This window comes from Patagioenas fasciata, chromosome 1 (genome assembly GCF_037038585.1).
Source record: "Patagioenas fasciata isolate bPatFas1 chromosome 1, bPatFas1.hap1, whole genome shotgun sequence".
In the NCBI taxonomy this organism is placed as follows: domain Eukaryota; kingdom Metazoa; phylum Chordata; class Aves; order Columbiformes; family Columbidae; genus Patagioenas; species Patagioenas fasciata.
In genome coordinates this window covers 137080195-137102493 of record NC_092520.1, presented here as the reverse complement: position 1 = coordinate 137102493, position 22299 = coordinate 137080195, and the positions used below count along the sequence as shown (strand labels likewise).

The following is a 22299-nucleotide window of genomic DNA, read 5'->3' as shown; positions in this document are numbered from 1 at the left end:
CACAATTTTGTTCAGTGCAAGCATTCTTGAAATTTTGTTCCATGTTAAACAGGTGTCCATTTTACTCCTTATCCTAAATGTATTTAATACCAAATGTTGTCAAACTTAAAAAAAAATATATACCAAGGGATACTACGATACAAATCTCAGCTTCAGGTAGCAAATACAATAAATTAAAAGAAAAAACCCAAATCACCTGGTCTTTGAACTCATTTTATTGTTCCCAAGCTGTTTTTTCACAGTTTGTTCTTCTTTTTTTCTTTTTTAATAAATCATATGTATCTTGTATCATGATGTTATTACATTGCATAAAATGCATGGTATTATTCAGTAAACTGAGTACTAGCAAGTAGCAAGAAACTGCTGGAAACCTAAAAAAGTTCTAATTTTATTCCAGTTTCCTTTGGATGACATTCTCATGGTCTCTTTGACTTCAATTACAACTTTTATTGCTCTTATTGCTGTGCTACAGCAGAGCTACTTGATGAAGAATCCTTAACCACAACATTTGATGTCTTAAGTATTATGGATTGAATTCACGAGACTCCCAGGGCCTGTTGCAGATTTGTACTTCCAGCAAACCTCTTGCCCTGTGCCGCACCATTTGCGAGGGTGAGCCATGTGCAGAACAACCCCGCACCTTTCAGGTTGCCAAGTTGTGTTTCTTGCAACAGCTCCTCTTGGCCTGGTAACATGGTAGAGAAGGCTGCATTGCAGCCTCCCTGCTACCCCTCACACACAGAAGGAAGCCGAGGGGCAGCAGTGGCTGTTGCAGCTTGAAGAGGAGGGATGGAGCTGAGGAGCAGCCGCAGGAACGGCTTCTTGGCAAGGGAGAAAGCTGCACCTCCCCAGCCATAACAAATCCCCTCACTTGAGTGGCACTGGTTTGACAGGACAAAAGGTGAGTAGCGTTTTCAGAGCTGTACATGTGGTAAAATGTTTGGTTTTTACAGTAAATGTTACATGAAGGTGACCATTTTTGGGGTGGATACTAAGATACCGCTTCACTGATGATGAATTTTTGCCTGGAATCGCCACTCACTGGGTAAAGTCACAGTGGAGATCTCAGTCTTCCTAAAGTCTAGTCTCCTTTTCTGGCCAGTAAGTTGTCTGAATTAAATGATCATTACTGACAAAGTTATCTTTCCTGCTCTTTGTCCCACAGGTGCCTCTCTCCCCATTGGCTGAGAGAGTCTCATCTTGTGGAGAAGACCTTTTCCGGAGAACCCAAAGGACAGCAACGCTGAAGAAAATGGACACCATGCCCAACACCAAAGTCAGCCCCAGATACACATACCTGAGAGAGAAATTATTGATCAGAGTCTATTTCAAAGGCAACACATGACTAAAAGGCATCAAGGACACATTTATATTTTTATGCAGTATGACTGAGTAAGAAAGCTCTTCAAGCAAGGCAATGAGTTTGATTGCTCACCAAGGTCAGGTATTGTGTGGTCTGTGATCAAGAATGCATCTCAGGCACTGACTGACCTCCCCCATCCAATGTGCTTCAGTGAGAATAACATGAATATTTCTAGGGTAATTAATTTATTTTTAGTTGCCTCATAAACAGTATCAGTGATACCAAGACCTTTTGATGCTATTTTTGCTTTACAGGCATAACGATAGTAACAACAGCAGCAACAATCACAGCATTATTCTTTATTAGCAATGAATCCCAACTGAGCTTTTGTTCTTTTCTTCAAGTTTCAAAACAAGATGTACCCTCCCCTCGTGTTTTTTCCTGAGGGTGGGGGAAGGGCAACCTGTTCTCTCATTTTCCTTTTACATTTGTTCCATTCTCTATTTCTGGTAATGTCTTTCATGATTGCTGTTCAGACAATTACTCTCCTTTAGAAATAAATTGATAAAGACAACATTCTGCTTGAGCCTCTAGTTAAGCCAAGCATGCTTTGTGGCAACCTTCCCTTCCTTTTTTTGGTCCAGCTCCAACATGGAGCAATAATGAGGTTTAACTGCCCTTTTACTTATTAACTTACTTATTTACTTACACACTCTCTCTCGTAGGAGAGTTGTTGAAAAATAGGGGAAGCTTTAGCATAAAATTGAGGTTTAACTGAATATTTTTGGGGACGAAAACCCAAGTGACTTTAATATTTCCACTTGATAGTGAAATAAAATACTCCCCACACACACTTCGAAGAGACCAAACCAAAAGAGAATGCTAAAACCTGAGCATTATAGTCAATTTTGCTAGTCAGACTTTTTCATTTGGCATCAAATGTTTCATTTTAATTTTTCTGACAGAAATTGTTCTACCAGTGCCAGATGTAGAGGTACTTAACACAAGTGGAAGAATGAATGGAGAAGAGCTTTTACCTGAGTGTTCTGGAGTCGTAGAGTCTGCATGCTCCTCTTCCCCCACATCTTTTGCTTCCCCATTTCAGGCAAGTTGTATCTATGGCCACTCCATAATACACTGGGGCTGGAATTCCCGCTGGGTGTATTTAACAAGTGAATAGATGCAAGAAGGTTACTTTCCAGAGTGATCCATTCTCATCTAGAGACGTGTTCTTGCAGGACATTAAATAGTACACTGAAACAGCAATGACACTTCCATAACATTTGCCGGTTTGAGACATTGTGCCTTGTGCTGCCCAGGCACACACCGCCCTTTCCTCCCTGTGGGGAATCAGGGTGGGGAGGAAATGCAGTTTAACATCAAAAAGCCAGTGGAAGCTGGGAGAAGGAGTGCTGGCCATGGCTTGGTTTTCTTGACCCTGCATGACTCCTCTGGGATAAAAGAAAAAGAAGAAAAAGGAGATATTTCTCCTTTATTGAGAGTGATTTGGCTTGTTCAGCTGGCAGTTGGGGGTGTCCTATGTGTTGGTTGGGGCATGAGAAGCGGGAGAGACAGCGAGGCTGGGAGCCTGCAGTGGGGCTAGAAGTATCCAGAGATCCTGCTACGGCAAGAGGAAACCTACTGCATTGCTTGTGGGTGTTGGAAAGGAAAAGCCTTTCTTCAGGTGCTAATAGGGACATGATGGACTTTGTGCAACCTGGGGAACCACTCCTGGTTGCCGGAGGGAAAATCCTGGCCTAGAAGTGTGAGGAAAGCAGCCAACAGCTTGTTTTGATGTCATTTCACCTGACTCCTCCAGTTCGCCTATGTCTACTCTATTTAAACACATGACTTACTTCTTGCTAATTATTGCCTTAAGACATAAAGGATTTTAGAGTTTCCAGTTCATTGATACCTCAGGGTACCCTTGATTTTAGAGAAAACTTAAAGGTGGCTCTACGACAAGGCTGCAGTGAACCCTACCCTCAGGCACATCTGTACTTATATTAATTCTCTTAGAAACTAATGAAAATATGCGTGAAAAAATGATCACAAATTCTGAGCCGTAGCGGTTCTATTACACTTGTTGTTGAATAAGGATAGATGAGAAGTAATTTTGATGTTAACTTCATAGTCCAAAGGATCACCTGTCACCTCTATGTACTTTAGTAGTGTATATTTTTATTATATCTAAGACACAGTTAAACTATGTATATATACAAAGCTGCTTCCTTTTTTCAATCCTTTTCCTATTTTGTTTTTTAATCATGTAATATTAACTTGACAGTTAGACATTGTTCTTTTCAAAAGTTTCATTCTAGGATAAACAATTAGTTAGGAGTGTACTAAAATAAACCCAAGAGTACAACTGGACTTACCAAGTACTCTTATTGCCAGGGTATAGATACCAAGTGCAAATGATTTCAAGTGTGGTTTAATGCATCTAAAAATAAAATTTAAAAATGGTGTTAAATATAAATAAGTGATTGACTGTGTATAATTTGAACACAAACAGAAAGCAAGAGGAAGGAAAGAAATGTGATTTTTTTTTCCCTCTGTACTGACACTGACTTCACCAGGATTACAGAAATATGTAAATAATGTGATAAAATCAGAACTGTATCTAGGAATTCTGAACATCTATATTCAATATAACTTTTTAAGAAGGTGATGGTAATACCAGCACTTAGTTGTTTCTAATGCAGGACAAGAAAATTGATTCTGAAATGGCATCCTTGGATAGTCTTATTCAGTTAAACACACTTTTAAATTGTGGACCATAACCCAGGTTAGTACAAAGTATTTAGGCACTTGGTTTTCATTGTACTGTATTTAGGATGAGGATCACACCTTCCGTAAAGGTGAATCGAATCTGCCAAGCCATTCTCTGACACAACAGATCATTTCTATTTTGTACTTTTCTGAGCTTGCAGCGGGGACCCAGCACAGACATCAGTCTTCCTGGTTCCAGATCAGCCCTGCTCCAGCTGTGGGTCATCATCCTGCCTCTTCCAGGAGGGTGAAGGTGGTGGGCAGGAGAACAAGGGCCTTTCACATCCATGCCAGCAGCAGTGTGCATATGAAACCACTCAAATTAGTAAGATACTCATCTGCTGCTAACCTCACTGACTGTTTAAGTGTGCTGTTTCATTCAGCATGTATCAGCCTGCCTATTGCAGTACTTAATTCAGCCAGAACTTGAGCACACGCTTTACTCTTAGCACATGAGTAGTCTCAGTCACATGATTAAACTGAAACATGCTTGATATGTGGGGTGAGTAACACATGGGTGTCATTATAGTAATTGATAAAACTCCTTGTTGTCACAGTCATTCTATTCAATATAAAAAAAAAAAAAAAAAAAAAAGCGCTGAAATTCAGTGGGCACTATGGATAAAAATAGCACCTTGGAGGTCCAGTCTGTGTGCTCTGAATCAGGATGGACTCAGCTTCTGCAGAAATTCATGTAATTGGGAACGTATTTTAAAAAATAATAAAGACATTGCAGAAGTAGCTCTCTTGTTCCCCACCAGTAATATTATATTATTTCCCAATGTAACTGCCAGAGTAACACTAAGAACTCATATTGTAAACAATATTCAGGTAATCTTCTTTTGATTTTGTGAAAATGGAAAAGGATGTTATGGACATTTATGGAAAATGACACAGAAGTACCATGGTCAAGAAATTGTTGTGCGCATCCCATTTTGTAATCTGAGTGCTTTATTCTGTACTGGCCTGATCATGGATTATCATCATACAGTCTGTCATAGAGTGCATAGTGTGGTTTATGCAGTCACTGCCATCTATGCAGGCATGAATGTAACATGATTTTGAGCTGGAAAAACAGTGTTTTACCTTTCTATCAGATAAACGTTATACAAGCACGCCTCAGCTTAGAAGTCCTTTTAACCAAATGTGAGGATATAGAACGCAAAAAGTGGAAAATAAAACCAATTATGTGTTCCATAGGACTTATATCCTGGAAAACAAAATCTTCTCTTTCTGATGAAAAAAACAAGTGTGAACATTTGTATTGTCTTTGCACGGAAATGAGCTGTTTGAGATCCTGAGTAAGAGCCAAATCTCTCAAGGAGATCTGAGACTTCCTTCTCACTGCCTAATCACCTGCTATTCATAGCTGGTGTTTGAACAACAGCTATCTGAATTGTGGGTTTTTTTCTCCAAAACTTCAGGGCTTTCCCAAGTTCCTCGGTAACTGCAATTAGTCTATTACCACTAAAAACACATTTCAGCAAATGGCTTGGTCACCAGCTGTATGCATATTTCAGTGATTTCAGTCGTGTAACCCTTGAAGTAAATGTCACTAAATCTTATAGGCCTTTAGAGATTTAGCTGTATTTGTGCTCTATGGCAGGTGCAACAATATCTGCTCATCTAGAAACATCAGCTTGCTTAAGTACCGGAATCTTATCAGAGCTGACTGAATATTGAATGATTTTTAAAACAGATAATTTGAAAAAATACTTAATGAAGTCTGCAACTTGACCTCAGGCCTGTTTTCAAAGAGCATTTATTTTCCTTCTGGCAACAGAAGCACACTTTCAGTTCAAACAGATTTTCAGGGAAAGCCAATCAGTGATGGATTTCAGAAAAGCAAGCATGAGCTTAAAGTGGAATTGTGCCCACAGGTCATTTGCAGCGAAAAAAAAAGGGGGGGGGGGAGGAATTTAACTTACTGAAATATGTTTTATTTAACTGCACATCAGATCTGAGTGTCTTCAATCCAACAGAAAAGCACATAGCTTCTCGGTTTCAGTTAAACAGCTTGCGAAGTAAAATGATTTTCAACAGAAATAAAATCTCTGGGGCAGAACCAATAATGCTGTTTTGCTGATTTTGTATACCAAAATGTTTTAGTATTGTTATTGAAAATGTCTCTAAGCTTTTCTGAATAAATCCATCAAACTTTAAGCCCCCTGAGAGCAAGTTCTTAGGGATGAGAAGTGCAGGGAACTGTGTGTGATTTAAATTCGTAGGTGTTCAGATATGAACATGTCCTCCCAGACACTTTTGCAGTGGAGACAAGATGGAAAGCAGGAGGTTGAGCATGGCCGTGATGGTTTTGAGGCCCTGTGTGGTATCATACCTGTACATTTTCTGTACATGTATGTTTTATGCATAGAAAGGGGACATCATGTGAAGACAAATGGGAGGGAAACTCCATCCCTGCATAGCCCTATGCCCACATTTATATACCAAAAAATCCTGATGCATCAGAAGCAACCAGAGAGGGCAATTTGGTGGAAATCCTGAAGGCTTTGCTACAAGCTCTCCACTCGTGAATCAAGCTCGTCTTGGTGCATGGACAGTTTCAGTGATGCATAAGCTTCAGTAAAAATTGTCTAAAATGAATTATAATATGATTGTTCTTCTTGGAGTGACTCCTTGGAGAGAGAGAGAGGCCATGTGTTTTTGCAGTACTCAACAGTAACCCTACAAGGTGGGTGGAGAAAGATATACAGCTTATATGGTCTAAGGCATATACCTCACTGGCATTGTTTGTAGAGGGCAGTAGAGAAGGACCCTCAACAATTTCTGAAAGTCTCTATGTCAATATTACTTCTTGTTCAAGGACTGTGCTGGAATCACAGCTGAAGCTACATTTCTTTATTTAAGGTTTTCCATATAGCCTATGCTCCGTCAGTTCTAGTACTGGCTTTTTCCATGTGATCTAAAGAGACTGGCAATGAGACAGGGCCTGTTCCAGAGAGTTTCATTCAAAAACAAAGAGAATTTTGGGGTAAGAAAACACAACAGTAATAAAGATTAGTTGAACTGCAGTTTTGTTTGAGAAGTAAAATGTACCCATCTGGAAATAATTTGGAAATAGGAACTGAGAAAGAAAGCTTTCCAAAACAGAGCAGAGGAGCATTTTGAATCCAAAAATTTCAATAAGCTGACAAAAATCCAGATTAATCCCTGCAAGTGTTATATTGCTTTTGCACTTTCTAAAATTAGCTTAAAAGCTTAGACTTGGTGATGGACAAACAGTTCCAGCAGTTGAACACATATTCGAACAATCCCTTGGGACAAGCATTTAATAAACGCATGATTATTACTAAAGAAAAAAAAAACCCTCAGGCTAAATCTATCTTTGTCTTGAAGAGAGAAGTCTGGACTGAAACAATCATATGGAATAATAAAATGGACTACATGAGAAGAGTTGAGGGTATATAGAGGATTCGGGTTAGGTCACCTCTGTGTAGCTGTGCATCTGTATCCACAGCAAATGAGGAAAATTGGCTACCTGTAAGCACACATGTGCACACAATGGCACATGCAGAGCTGATTTCCATTTCATGGAGGTCATTTAACACCATTCTGGTTATGTAAAAGGCATTCAGGGAAGTGGAACTTGTTATAAATGATAACCAGGTCTCCTATATTTTGGATGTTTAAAACCAGAAAGGTATTGCTGGTAGAGATAATTATAAGCATATTGTTGCTTCAAAGGTAGAAAACTCATTGTCAAATTGTGAGGATGCCTTTCAATAGTAAAAAAAAAAAAAAAAAAAAAAATTAAAAGCCACTTTGCGTAGCTGAAAATATTTCACAATACTGGAAGGGGAGGGAGACCCAGTTATACATGTCAAAACACCCTGAAAATTATTGGCAATGCTAATAGAAATTACTTCTTACCTTAGAAGCAGTACGTATCCAGGTGTGCCACCTACTGACAAAGTATATGAAGTGATAACTGATATTACTAGAAAATACAGAAACATTTTTGAACACTCATTTCCTTTTTGACATGGTCCCACCACAGCTGAGGAGCTTCGTGAAGGAGATTCCAAGGTTCCTACACAGCTGCAGTTAAAAAATACCTGGAAGACAGCAGGCAAAATGTATGATAACCTGAACTGCTGAGAAGTGGATGTTCAGGAATTGCACATCATGCTTTTCTGGGTAGCCAAAAGTTTAAATCCAACTGGAATTTTTTTTTTTTTTTCTAAAGGAAAAGTCTTATTCATTAGAAGAGAAATATATAAAGAAGCATCTACTGTTGATGAATGTATTCAGTGGGTTTTTTTAAACAGTTTTGGTAGCCAACAGCTAGAAAAGAAAACAACCCTTCTATATTCTTTGCTTGGGATTTCTGCTGGAAAGAGCAATTGAGAGTTTTAAATGTGGGTGGCCAATCACTAAAAAAAAACGTGAGGAGCTTAGGCCTGGAGAGGACCTGCCTTACTCAATTTTAATCCCCTTCCTCTGGTCACATTTGGAAATGAAAGATTGTCTTACGGTGTTTTTCCCACTGCCATTGAATGCCTGGCAGCCAGCAAGACAAGCAGAAATGTAGGTAACTCCATTTTCCCCGCAGATGGGGTCCCAGTCATTCTTGGAACATGCGCAGCCCGAGTTGCACTCTGAAAACAGGGCCTGCTCATAATCAGTTGTCGATTTAGTTCTGCAGAAAAAGAGAAATTGCAATGATGTTTTCTAGCATATGTGGAATAAATCATTATCAAATCATGGGTTATGCTCTGCCAGGCACACCTGATCAGGCCTGCTGTCTTGAAGTCCATTAAGGTGTTGCCTCTTCACAGCCATGCAGCAGTGTAAATTATTTTTACTCTGTTATCAAAAGCTTTTCACAATATCACACCACCTACTGTGAGACGGTAGTTACTTTATTAAGGGGGACAGCTAAAAATGTCTATTCATGCATTTTCTCAGATTTTCTAAGATTTTAGTTATCTGAGACTTGATGCAATTTAAACAAAACTGGACATAACAGTTTGATTACTCTGGTGGGAAAGAGGGGACTGAGCTATTCGTGGGAAATGACCACTGTAGAAGTTAGTGAGGAAATGATCAGAATGGGATTCATCCAAGCGGAGGGTCTGATACCTTGCACGACAGCTATCTGCTAGCTGTAGCCATCTGCTGAAGTCACCAGAGGAGCAGCTCCTGGGGCTGCTGTGGAGTCGGTGCTGGAAACTCCTACCAAAAAGTGAGCTTTACAGAATAATAGCACGGGCAAAAGTGACCAAAAAGTCCTAGCCTCTGGTGTACCTCACAGTTAATGTAATGGCTAACTCATGGTTAATCCATTAATCCTTAAGTTTTGGGTTCAGAAGCTATTAAATGCCATGAGTTTTTCAGCAGCGCACAGAGGAAAGGAAGAATTAATTGAATCTCATCCCCCCTACTGAGCTCCTCACATTTCCAGAAATCTCTAGGCTCAAAGGATGGGTCCCATGGCAAAGATAATTAGAAAGAAATCAGAAAAAATAATCTGCACTTGTGGCATAAATCCTTCTGGGCTGAAGGCAACAATCATGAACGGGTTCTGACACAATGCCTGCTGGAATAGAATGAGCGGCTTCCACTGCTTTGAATCAAATTTCTGGGAAGCATATTTAGGTCAGTCATTCTCTTTTCAACAATGTATACTTCGTGGAATAAAATGAGGAGGAAGTTGGGTTTGCAACAGCACTTTATACTGAAGCATGCCCTTCCCAGCATACCCATGGTACGACACAGTCAGTCCGGCCACATCCGAGTTCTCACAGCCCATCGCAAACAATGAGAGAAGCAGAAGGTAACCAAAGAAAGATGATCCCAGGGAGAGTTTTGCAGCCCCTAAAACACTGATTCTGAATTTTTTCATGATTAGTCCCCCAGACAATATGCCAAAGGCAACAGCGGGAATGTTGATAAGACCTGAAATCAAACAGAAAAAATTGTATTAATGAAAACTCCAGATCAATGGACTGTTTTTCTCAGCCAGAAAAACAGCAGCAGCAATAACATGAAGCAACAAAATATGAAAGATCTTCAGTCAGGACATTTTATTTGCCCGGACTTTGATTGTTCCTAAAAAGGTGCTGGGACTGCTTTTAAAAACTTTCTCCTAGGGAAATATTTCTTTGCTAGTCCTTTGACAGAGAGATTTTATATATAAGGTTTAGATAATTGATGGCTTCAGGCAATCAAGTGGAACAGCATTGAAGGAAGCAAGAAAAACTGGGTGACCATTAATCCTTATCTGGACAGCTTTGCTCAAAGCAGTGTCCATATTGACAGACATGGACAACAACATCAAAAACCCCCTCTTGTTCAGTATGTGCAGAAAAGATGTAAATAGAGATCACCGTGACTGATACTGCACAGTCAAGCAAGGTGCCCTTTCCTGGTTTCATTGTTACTGAAAATTATTTTCCCAGCTTTACCAGCCACTCCCAGCACATTAAATTCTTCCCTTGCACAGAGCTGTGTATGAGGTTTGCAGCTTTTAATTCATGCTGACCCCAAGCGGTGCTGAGTTGAGTGAGCACACAAAACCTAAGCAAGTACCAACAGATACATGCATTCATATAGCAGATGATGTTTCAGCAGCCTGTTCAGGGGACTGGAGGTGACTTGGAATAAATCACCAATTTACAACATTAAAGTCTAATCTGCCTACTAGGAGGTGTACTGGGATTTCTTACATTTCTGACTCAAGTCAGTGTTCGATCTACCTGTACACAAGGAAAAAAAATCAGTGCTTAGAAGAGATGCTAGTTGCTATGTCTGATTTTAGAAAAAGCCTTATTTTATATAACTAACCCAGGAGTCGTGTCTGGGCTAAGTACATGATCCCAGTTCACTTACTGATAAGGTTCAGGAAGCTTCACTGGGAGGGCATTTTTCACTCTGCACATACATGAAAATTTTACTTCAGGGGATTTAGAAGAAGCATCCAAAATGTGGCATATGTAAATTAAGAGTCACTATACAACAGGTTTTCCTGTTCTCTTTTTCTTATAGGAGGGGATTGGGATTGGAACTGGCAGTCATGCAATGCACCACAGAGGACTCACACTCTGTCTGCCCATATCTATACACCCCTTTTGTTTGTGACAATCTAAGTCCCTTGCTTGACACTGGCATCATGGTGAGGGAAGTGGGGGAAGGGAAGCAAAGTGTGTATATTTATGGAAAATCATACATACACAGCAGGAGTTATTTTACTTTCTTGCTCATCCCTTGGGTTGCAACTGCTGAAAAATACCCTCTCATGACCTGCAGCTGATTTTTTCTAGAGTGCTTCAGATTGCTCTGACAATCTGGATATTGGTCAGAGAGACTGTGATAGAAATTGATTTGTTTTCACACACACACACACACACACACACAAACATAAATTGAAGTAGGGAAAGAAAAATAGACCCTCTTAGTTCTTATTGCAGGGATGACCACTCAGCCAGTGTCCTTCCCTAGCCCAGGCATCACACATTCTCTGTTGCATATAGTCCCTGTGCTTTGTGAAATCAGATGGATCTTAAGCCTCACTCAGTTTGCACATACCTGAAAGCTTAGCTCCAGAAAATCTTTAAATACAATTAGAAGTACTGTAATGAATGTAGCGATTGTTTCCTGGACTTTCTCTGGCCATTGACTAGGCTAGAAGATTTCTCCTTACTTTGAGGAGTTTCATGCCAGGAAATTCCAGCTTCTATCTTTAAGGAATTAACATAGCACAAAGGATCAATACAGCTTTTCAGCAGATATATATACCTCTGTTGCTGTGCAACAAATGCTGCTCTGGAACAGTATTGGATAGACGTAAGTCTCTTTGCTGTGTAATGCTATTGAGTCCCAGCACCTCAGGAGCTGAACCCAAACCTGCATGCAGGTTCAGCAACTGGGCAGTGAAGTTCAATATACTGAAGACATCTTCAAAAATGGCCACCTCCGTACCCAAAGGTAGAAACTGTGTCTCTCTCTTGTGCTGTACGGGAGGGCTTGGGAGACTAACTTAATCACAGAGAAAGGCTCTTAAGTAAAGTTAGGGCAGAAATACCTGTTATTCCTCCACCAGTGTTGCACTGAGATAGTGTTAAGTTTTTAACACATGCATGTTGTGATCACTGATGTGACTTTTACTTCCTTTCATTTAACACCAAATGGAATGAAATAACTTACCTTCTGTGAACTACTACTTAGGGCCAGACTAGGAAGGAGAAGAAACAAAAGTATCCTAAAATTCCAATTTTCTGTAGATGTATATATATGCCACTCCTAAAATGTCCATTTTTAAGAGATCGAGAAGCAGATATAACTTTACCTATAACAAAATTAGTTTTTGAAGATGTTTGCCCATACTGTTGTTCAATATACTTTGGCTTATATGTCACCATGCCAATTAAAGAATTGAATTGTATGATACTTGCACACAAATACAAAATGTAAACTGGATTCCCAAAGAGGCTCTTCAATGATGGCAAGAAGTCTGCAAGACAAAATGATAGAAATGACAACCAGGCCAGAGAGACAGTAACTGCTGTGAATAATGCTTTGCAACATGTTTGCACCTTCCAAAGAAGGACTGCACAACATTTCAGAAGGAATCCATGAAGTTCCATGATGCTCCTAAGAGCTCTTCCATTTCTGTATGGGGGATCAGTGGAGCAAAATACTAAGCATTAATATCCCAGAAAAAATCTCTTGGTTTAAATATCTTCTTTTGATTGTAAACCAGGACTGATTTGGTTTCTATGTGTCCTAAACAGCCACAGCATCTTTTTGCTTAATTTTTGGGCAGAGGGTGTTCAGCACAGCTGACAGTAAGCACAGACATATTGAATTACAGATTCAAGTAGTGAGGGAAATTATTTTGATGAAGTAGGGCCAAGGAAATGCAGTTGTGCAAAACAGCTCATGTCTAAATCCACATAGCCTCCTAAAATTCTGTATCTAGTCTGTGTCCATCCTTACACTGATCAGATTTTGCATGTTTTTCCAAAACATCACCTCAAAGAAAAAGGTTTAGCAAAAACTGAGATTTTTTTATCCCAATTTCTGCAACAATCACTATCTGTGAATTAAAAATGTTTGCAGTTTCGTGGTATTTGCTGGGCCACTAGCATAATTTTACAAATCTCAGCTGGAGAAGTTCTGCATGCAAGAGCAGATCCAAGGAACTACAAAGAGACTCTTTCTGTGTGTACTAGTTAGGTGGAGGGAGATGCCTGAGGGAAAACAGCAATTCTGAAGCCACTAAAATATGGCCTGAGAAGGTATAAACTTCTAAGGTATAAAAGCTGGTGAGAGAAAGACTCAGGAAAGAACTCTAGTGACTTGCCTTTTACCATCTCAGCCATCTTCACTTGTTGATAAGATTTGTGTTGGTCCTTGTTATCCTCAGTGATGAACTTTGATTGCTCGGAAGAGGTACTGGAGTCCTTTCTGCTCTCTGGTTTTGGGAGGTGCCTTGGCAGGAACCAGAATGGGATGCCGGCCAGAACACTAATCACACCTGCAACTAAGTAACCCAACCACCAGGCTCCCACCCACTGCGCATCCTTGTGAGTTATTGTTACACTGTCTGGAGAAAGTAAAAAAAAAAAAAGAGAAAGAAACAAATGGCTTTTGGGAATGTTTGCTGATAACAAGGGAGGTGATCTGGGAGGGACTTTCTCCAGGGGAATCCACACCTGCCCTTGCCAGGTTTGGCTGTGCCTTGTGTTTCTCTCTCAGTGTTGCAGGAACAATTGTGGGGCGGCAATATAGACTTGCTGATTCCTGTGACACAGCAGTAGCTTTCCCATTGACACCGTGGGGCACCCAACCTTGCCACTCACACATCCCCAGAGAGGCTGCAAGGACCAGAACATGGGGTAGTGCAGGTGACCAGGCTCTTTGCTGCTAGCTGGGTTGTTCCACTCAAAAGAGCCATGGAAAATGGGTTGGAAGGTGTTTTCTTGAGAGGAAGGTAATCAGGAGCCCTTGTACCCACTGCAAGACCTCTTTTCCAGGCAACAACAGTGTACCACAAGGTGCACACACACATCTCTTGGCAGGATCCCGAGCCTCAGTCCTGCCTCCTTCTGGTGCCTGCTGCCCCACGCCAAGCTTCCTCACCAGGGCATCTCCTGGGGGTCACCAGCTGCAGATCTGCTGAGGCTGAGCAAGAGTCAGGCTTCCTACTTCCTCTATACCTATCCTTCCTGCTAGACTTTTCTGCATGGTGCACTGCACTTCTCTCATCCTTTTATAAAATGTCCATTCTACCCTGCCAGCCCATTATGCCTAGAAGATAGCTATATAGCTTTTGGCCTAGAATAGGTATGTTGGAGCCTGGCTGGATTTTTTTTAAACCTGAGTTTTCTGACTTACCCATATCTACAAAGCCAATGTCAACATAAAGTTTGGCACACAGGGATCCTAGAAGAAAGCCAAATATTGGCCCTATGATTGCAACTGTCTGTACGCAGCCTGCAATAGAAAACAGGACACTGTTATGCTTCTGAGTTAAAAAGAGTGCTGCTTCTTGCTGTACCTGACAAAGTATGACGTATGATGAGTAACAAGTGATGCAGTCTTAAAATATGGAACCAACATTTGCTCTCTGGCACATTAATTTCAAAGGTCAGAACATTTTCAAGAAGAAGAAAGCCAAAAATAAAATTTCCCCCACTACACTGGCACTTCGAGCTTTTTTTGGTATCATCTAATTAAAGAATGAAATTGAGCCCAATGTAAAAGAAGTCAGGGGACTTAATGTCCTGAACTCAATAGTAGCACCAATCTACAATTGCTAGCAACTCTTTAGCTGACTAAAGTAACTGGAAAGCAAGTGTCAATTATTTAAGTTAATTGATTAAGTTGTGCTGGGCCCTGAATAGGCTGAAAAATCACTTTGGTTTGGTACCCAATATTAATAGGTTTCAATATACCCTCAGCGAAACTTCTGAGTATTTTGAATTTTCAAAATTGATCTGAAAATCTGGGAGCATGAGGTTTTGCCTTTTGCCACTCTGGAATCTTGCAAAGACAAGATACTGATGGGGAAGGATTTTTTTGTAATATTTCAGGTGAATGTGCAGAGATCTTCAGGCAGTGAACACAATAAGAAAACAGTGACAACTTTTCATAGCCTCAGCATTATTGTTTATAATTCCACCTGAGTCCAGAGGGAAAGTTTTGAGTGCCTGCTGAAATTCTATTCCAAATGCTTAAAATAGTACATATTTTTTATCACTTTCCAGAGAACTGAATGTGCACAGAGGCTCAGCAGTCCACATCCAGAAGATTAGGAAAATTTGGGTAACAGTAGGAATCTAAGGTCAAATTCTTTCCTCAAATTAAGATAATGGAACTGTGCTGATATAATTAAAAGGGAACTTGGTCTCTTGAGTGTACCTGACTGTTAAATAAACTTTAATACTAGAAATGATGCAAACAAAACAATCAGGTCACTTAAATTCAAGAACACTCCTTCCATTATTCAGAAAGACTCTGTTTCCTCTGGAGAAAAATCTATTAGGAAAAATAATCATTATTTATTTTACCAATGTATAAGGCAGCATTCTCTTCAATGGCATGATCATCAATGAATGTAATTCCCAGAGGCTGGATAGGAGTTTCACCTATTCCACGTAAAAGATTTCCCAGTAAAACATAGATCCACATGGAAGAGCCTGCTTCTTTTTCACATCCTGGGTACATCATAAGAGAGACAATGATGTGGGTTTTACTACATTTTGACTCTGAATGCACATGACTTCTAAAATGCTTCTGATGTTGGAAAATCAATATGAAAGCCATGAAAAACATTTTGTGGCATGTGGAAATGGCAATTTTAACCCAATCAGCTTGAGGTGGACACATGTTTAGCATGAACTACTTCAGCCAAAGGTATTAGAAGTTGGCCAGTTTTACACATTTGTCACCTCATCCTATTTTAGAAACCTTTTTCACTTCCTTCTAACCAAAATTGGGATTTCGTAAAGGAAAGATTTGGGAAACAATGACAATAGTGAGCACTACTGGCCACATGTGCAAACACACACGTGATTTGTGACGGATGGGGTTTGATTTGTTCACTTAGAGCTTGTTCATGGCTGGGCATCAAGGAGGAAGATTCCTTGTCCATGGGAAGCTCAACACACCCAAGGGGGAGACACCTTTCTGGTGTGCGCATTGGAGTTAGTGGGCAGGGAGGGGAACAAGAAGGGGAGATCTGCAGGCTGGAAGACCCAAGCGGCTATTTCAAGTGGCATGAGGATCCAAACAACATTTCCCACAGAGGGAAGACCATGACATTCCAAGGTCCCCATGACAGTTTGGCTGGTGTTTCTGCAAGCCGCGAAGGTGCAGAAAGTTGCTGGAGGAGACAGTAAGGCTGGAGGAAAGGCTGCAGCCTGAAAACAAACATATTGGCTGTGGGCAGTGGCATTTATTTATTTATTTATTTTAAATAAATTTACCTCAGTTGGTAAATCTGGCTTTTCTGTGGGAAAGATTCCTATTTACTACTTTTTTTGCATTCTAATAAATTATCGCATGGGAGTTTTGGAGCCTTTTGATGTATTGCAGTGTGTTTATTATAATGTTTAACAGAGATAGTTCTCACCTGCATTTATTTTTGCTTGAGATTTTTCCCAGACTGAGATTGGAGTTTGGTTTTTATCTTGCAGACATGGAGAGATGTTAACAGTCGAATTGATGCTGGAATGGAATCTTTCATAGCGATATCTGTTTATAAACCAAAAAGTTACTTTTTACTGTTCCAGCTTATAAGGAAAAAGCAAACAGATCTGTTGCTGCCATGGAAGATAGGCCCATAGCACTTACATGCAAATTTCATCAGCAATCAGTGTTACCAATGTTGGTTTACTGTGGATAAATGGAACTCAGTTTACATTGCGATAGTACATGAAAATTGTCCCTTTGGTTCTCTTTGTGTCGCAGCGATGTACTTCAGATTAACAGGGACTTTGTTGTGATGCCTGAATCTGTACATAGAGAGTACCAAACAATGGGTGTATAGGCTGGCTGGTGTTTGTTACTCAGATTGTCTTCACTTAATCACTGAAGCAGCTTCAACAATTGTTAAACCATGTAAAAATGTGGTTGATCAAGATCACAGACTAATAAAATGATAAAAGTTGATTACAACTGAGAATAGCATATATGTACAATTATTCGCTCTACATTAGTAAGTCTTTTCACAAAAAATATTGAATTGAGTACCCATGTCCACATGTGCCTATTTCTATGGGCATCTTCACAATCAATGCCTAAATATTTTAGTGAGCTAAAATTCATTGTGTATAGCCCAGTTGGAATATACCAATCACTTCACACTTACCGTCCCATGAAGAACTGGGGCATCGCAATTAGGAATGTTCCAGCTGACATAATTAAGCAGCCTGTTCCAATTATTCTTGGCCTGTGAAGCTTTGCTCCAAAGTAGCTTACCAGAATTATGATTAGGAGGTTCCCTTTGAGAGTACAGAAGGAAAACTGAATTTTAGGGTTTGTTGATTAGACATTCCCTAGGATAACAGTTTCTGGTGTGTGGTATAGGCAACGATTTCAGGGGGAGAGGGCTGATTTCATGGGGTTGGTGTTTCTCTCTCTTTCTGGGCATTCTTACAGGAGTCCAATGCCTTCTCTGATGAGAAAACCATAAACTTTAGATGAGCAGCTGGAAAAGAGCAGAATGACTATGCCAGTTGAAGAGAAGAAATAACCAGGAAAGCAGAAAAAGAGGGAGTGAAACAGAGCTTTATACACTTAGGCTAAGATTTCATTCCCATGAATACCACAGTCCATGGAACACCCATGAGATAAGTTCAGTGATCTGAGATCACAAGAGACAAAAGAGGGAAGGGGATGGACTGGAAAAGGAACATAGATTACAGTTAGAAGTTTGTACTCTTGCAGCTTAATGAATTACAAAGGGTGAACATTTGTAGGGAAGGTGGATTGCTGACAAAACGAGAGAGAAAGCAGAAATCTGTGCAGGTAAGTTTTCATTCAATTGTCAACATTTCTATTAGTATTTATTAGCCAGTCACTAAGCATATTCAGTTACAATATATTTAGGTATATTTTGAATTGCTTGTATTAGCAACTCCATCGTATCCAATGGAATAATACCAACAGTTATGTTGATTTTTAATAGATGAATCTTGCTCAGTTTTAAATCTTGCTCAGTTTTAATGTTTCAAGGAAATTCATGCAATAATTTTTCACAACAAATTGCATCACTGTTTTTTTTCTGAAAAAAAAAAAGGTTTCTACAGCACATACCAATTTCAAAACTGCCATCAATAACACCAACCAAAGAGGAAGGGATATCAAATCTTCTTTCTATTTGTGTAATAGTACTTTTTAGATAGCTTCCTGACAGTGCTTTAGCAAAATAAACAAAAGACAATGCGCCAAGAAATACCTGTGAAAGAAATGGACAGTGATTGAAATCAAGCAGTACAGAAAGCTTTTTAAATTATTTTTAAACAGTTTTTACATTTCCGACTCTTTCTTTCCCAAATAACCGTGTTAATATTTTCCCCACTTTTTATGAAATATGCTAGATTGACAATTTATCCATTTCTTATGAGCAATAATGATATAAACTGAACTTGCTATCACCCACTGCCAGCTTCAGGTATTTGCCAAAGTTACTGATGTTTTGGAGGACAGAGACATGCATCACCCTCCTGATCTCTCTAATGAGGGGGTATCTTACAACAATAACTATAAGAGTAATTGTAAAGTGTGGCTTGGCAGAGAGCTGTGTTGCTGTTTCGGCATTATTTAACATAGGCTTTTGCAATCAGATGGAATTTTGAGCCCTGCTCTGGCCAGCTGTTCCCACTGAAGTCCAGGGTGGGCAGGAGGAAGTCGTCTCTGCCACCTGTGACGTGGCCCCATGACTTGAACAGTGACTTCCCAAGCAATTCTCTTCTAGGCTCATCCTTTCCCCACTAGATCTTTTGTCTGCTTGAACACAGAGATTTTTCTCTTGAGTGCAAGCTGCATTTTTCTGAGGGAGAACCTTCTTGCATTTTTCTATTTTGTAGAGGCAGTTGTTTTCTCTTAGTTATTGCTATGTATGTTTTAGTGTGTTAGTCTGAATCAGGAGAGGGCTTTGGAAACTAAACTCCTACGCCCTTCACTGTGCTCTGGTGCATACAGCAAATGTGCAGACTGAACCCCTTTTATACACAATTAAACTGAAATACGTATTCCAGAAGGCACTACATTCACTTCAACAGCTAATGGCTCTTCAGTCTCTGGAATAAATCTGGAGCTGGTTCAAAGTAACTCTCCACCTTGAAATGCACACAGAGGGAGTGTAAGGCCCTTAGCATCAACTGTTTCACTCCTGCAGAGTTATTGTATACATTTGCCTTCAGTAAAAGCAGCCTTACAAAGTTTGGAAGCTCCAGTGATATTCAGGCACCATGTGATTGGTCATGGAAAGCACAACATTGCTTTCTAACTCCAGATACAGGTTGTATTGACTGAATGTATAGGGGTGCTCTTTGTAAAAGGTGTTTAAAAAAAAAACAAAAACAAAAACAACAAACCTTCAACCAGAAATTAAAAGACAAAGTAATGTTTCATATAAAGAGTGGTCTAGATCCTTGTCCTGGACCTTAGGTCTGCTCTCTGAGCAATCACGCTTTCAGTAAGCAGGTGCTCTGCAGCAATGTACTCACCTCCAGTGCAACAGTCCTTACAACATCTCATTTGACAAGGCACATTGGTAATAACACTGGCATCACTGTTGAATGCAAATTCTTGTGTTAAGGTTCAAATACGTCTGCGTCACATTCAACACACTTCATTTTATCCAGTGCTGGTTATTCTTCCTTTGGAAACACTCGTGGGTAAATAAACAGTATTTGGCTATTTCCCACAGTGAGGGCTCTCAAAAAGCTTTCTAGTAAAAAGACTACCATAGTTTTTTACATTTTCTGTATGTTTATGCCCTCGGATTTTACATAGCAATATGAAAGCAAACAATTTTTTTTCACAGGAAAATCATACAGGTCAAACTAGAACTTCAAAAGGCTCTGTCTCTCTTTGGCAAAAGTTTTTCTACTGGGTTTGCAACTGTCCCAGGAGGGAAATGGAGACCATGTGCAGCAGTGGAAAAACACTCCTGTTTTAGACCTGGGACAGAAAGGTACACATGATTGTACATTCTCCTGTAGTTTGTCAATGACTGTCAGTAAAAATTTCACCCCATCTTTCTGGTTAATAATGGTAATCTTAACACATGAGAAGGTTGATGATAGCTGGTATAAACAACCTGTTGAATCTACAAATTGTTTTGGTAACACATTAGGCAAATACAGATCTGAAGCAGACTGTTTGTGACTTAGGAAAAACAATAATTTCATACTGACTCATCAGACATAATCAGAAATAAAAAAGAGTTCACCAAAAAAGAGGTTTTCTAATCTCTACTGGAATAGGTTTATCATACCTGTTTGGATTCCCAGAAGCCAGAAATTTTTTGAACAGAAAGAAACTGAACTGAAATATTATTGCTTTACTATTTTTGGAGCTAACAAGCTGTTTCCTGACTGGTTAATTTGTGCTGGAAGTTTTATGAGGGACTTGGTTTATTGTTGCAGTAAATGGAGGAACAATTATAGAATTATTTTTATGCTATGATTTTAATTAATGCAATTCATCTTCTGTTTCAAAAGAGGACTCCATTTCTGGGCCTTTAAAAGATCAGACAAAGTCAAAGTGAATATTCAGGAATCAAAATATTTTATAGTAGTCATCAGGCTCTTAACTGCTTTGCATAATTATGGACTTCAGGTCAACTGTTGCTGAAGTCATTGACTGCACTGGGAGCTGGACTAGTATGTGGAAGTAGATATACACATGTATGTGTGTGGGAGGAAAAACAACAGAAATACGTGCAAGACGAAATGAACTGGGTAAGGCCAAAGATTAATTTTCTATACAACTCAGATAATCTCATCTCACCATTATATGGCAACTTATTGAGACCTCATCTATGAGAGTGTCAGCGTTTTACAGCCTGGCTTTGGAAAGCAGGTAGAGACAGTAGGCAAAGCATCATGCTACATTGTATATCGTGGTGTCCCATCAAGGGAGGAATGCTCCTCCACGGTGCAGTGGTCCTACAAGCAGGTAGGTACAGCTACATGATGAGGCTTAAAGCTGGGAGCTTCCATTGCCTCAAGGAGGTGCTTCTCATCAGTGAGAGAAACACAGATACAGTGATGATATTTTTACAGTTTCATTTCAAAGTCACTTCATGCAGTGCTCTCTCAAATCAGGGATATTGCAATAATACTTTAATAAAATAGCACTCAAAATACATGAACCATAATTGAAATATTTTTCAGAACCCAGGAGACTACCATGGCTACAATCTTACAAAAGCAATCTGTACTAACAGCTGCCTGTGCTAAGTGTCTGCTGATACTCTGTTCTTAACTTTGGGAAAATAGGGTCATTCAATAACAAGGATATAGTGACCTTTCAGGCTGACCCTTGAAGACACGCAAGCCTCAACCAACATGTTACATTTGCACATTGCCAAACATTAGGCAAATACAGAACTGAATCAGACTTTTTTGTGACTTAGAAATATTTTTAAAAATTTCATACTCACTCATCAAGACATAATCAGAACCGAAAAAGGGTTAGTTTACAAAAAAAATATAAGAGGTTTTTAAAGTCTCTACTGGAATATTCAAAACCACTTACTCTACCTTTATACCTCCACAACATGACTGTTTTTCCTTGGAAGCAGAAGATTCAGATTTGAATGAAGATCGGTCAACAGGCAGGATTGTGTTGTTTGAGAAAAACTGAGCATTTTCTTTTGATGAAATCTCCATGATGGTATACCCTGCTTCTAAACAAGAAAACATGGAGAACATTTTAAAAGGACATCGTATTAGCTCAGCCTCAAAAGCTCATCACGTGACAGAAACACCCCTGTTTTGTTTTCCCTACAACAGCAATTATCAAACTGGATAACAGAATCTGACCAGTGCACTGGATGTTTAATTATGGAAATTCGCTATGCACTTGCCTGTAATAATGAAGATTAAATCATGCTCAGTGGACAGTCTTCATCTTCATTCTCCAACTATCACCAATGTGATTTCATTAAACATTTGACCGAACATTACCGGCAGACTAAATGAGGTTTGTTAACATTTTAAACAATATTTCTGGAGCCTATAAGT

At 39.6% G+C, this 22299-nt stretch overlaps 2 protein-coding genes across 3 annotated transcripts in view; both read right to left on the bottom strand.

Annotated features, from left to right (window-relative positions):
• The window catches only part of LOC136106518 (solute carrier organic anion transporter family member 1B1-like), a 53650-nt gene extending 31672 nt beyond the window's left edge, over positions 1-21978 (bottom strand). Inside the window, exons 1-7 of the mRNA XM_071802186.1 lie at positions 21817-21978; positions 18359-18500; positions 17412-17544; positions 16674-16795; positions 15610-15756; positions 14435-14533; positions 13288-13643 (exon numbers count right to left, since the gene is read on the bottom strand). Of these exons, the coding sequence (XP_071658287.1) occupies positions 13288-13643; positions 14435-14533; positions 15610-15756; positions 16674-16795; positions 17412-17544; positions 18359-18500; positions 21817-21978 (1161 nt within the window). The remainder of the gene's footprint in view (positions 1-13287; positions 13644-14434; positions 14534-15609; positions 15757-16673; positions 16796-17411; positions 17545-18358; positions 18501-21816) is intronic.
• Positions 200-13267, bottom strand: SLCO1C1 (solute carrier organic anion transporter family member 1C1). Of its 2 annotated transcripts, XM_071815623.1 has the most exons (7): positions 12384-13267; positions 9799-9994; positions 8570-8735; positions 7967-8151; positions 3682-3746; positions 2341-2458; positions 200-1297 (listed from the first exon to the last, which is right to left on the bottom strand). In XM_071815623.1, the coding sequence occupies exons 1-7, from the start codon at positions 12679-12681 to the stop codon at positions 1075-1077; spliced, it is 1251 nt and encodes a 416-aa protein (XP_071671724.1). In that variant the 5' UTR covers positions 12682-13267; the 3' UTR covers positions 200-1074. The 2 variants fall into 2 exon arrangements, with proteins under 2 accessions (XP_071671724.1, XP_071671728.1); XM_071815627.1 differs by lacking the exon at positions 3682-3746 and having other exon boundaries at positions 1078-1297.
• Positions 21979-22299: the final 321 nt, after the last annotated feature.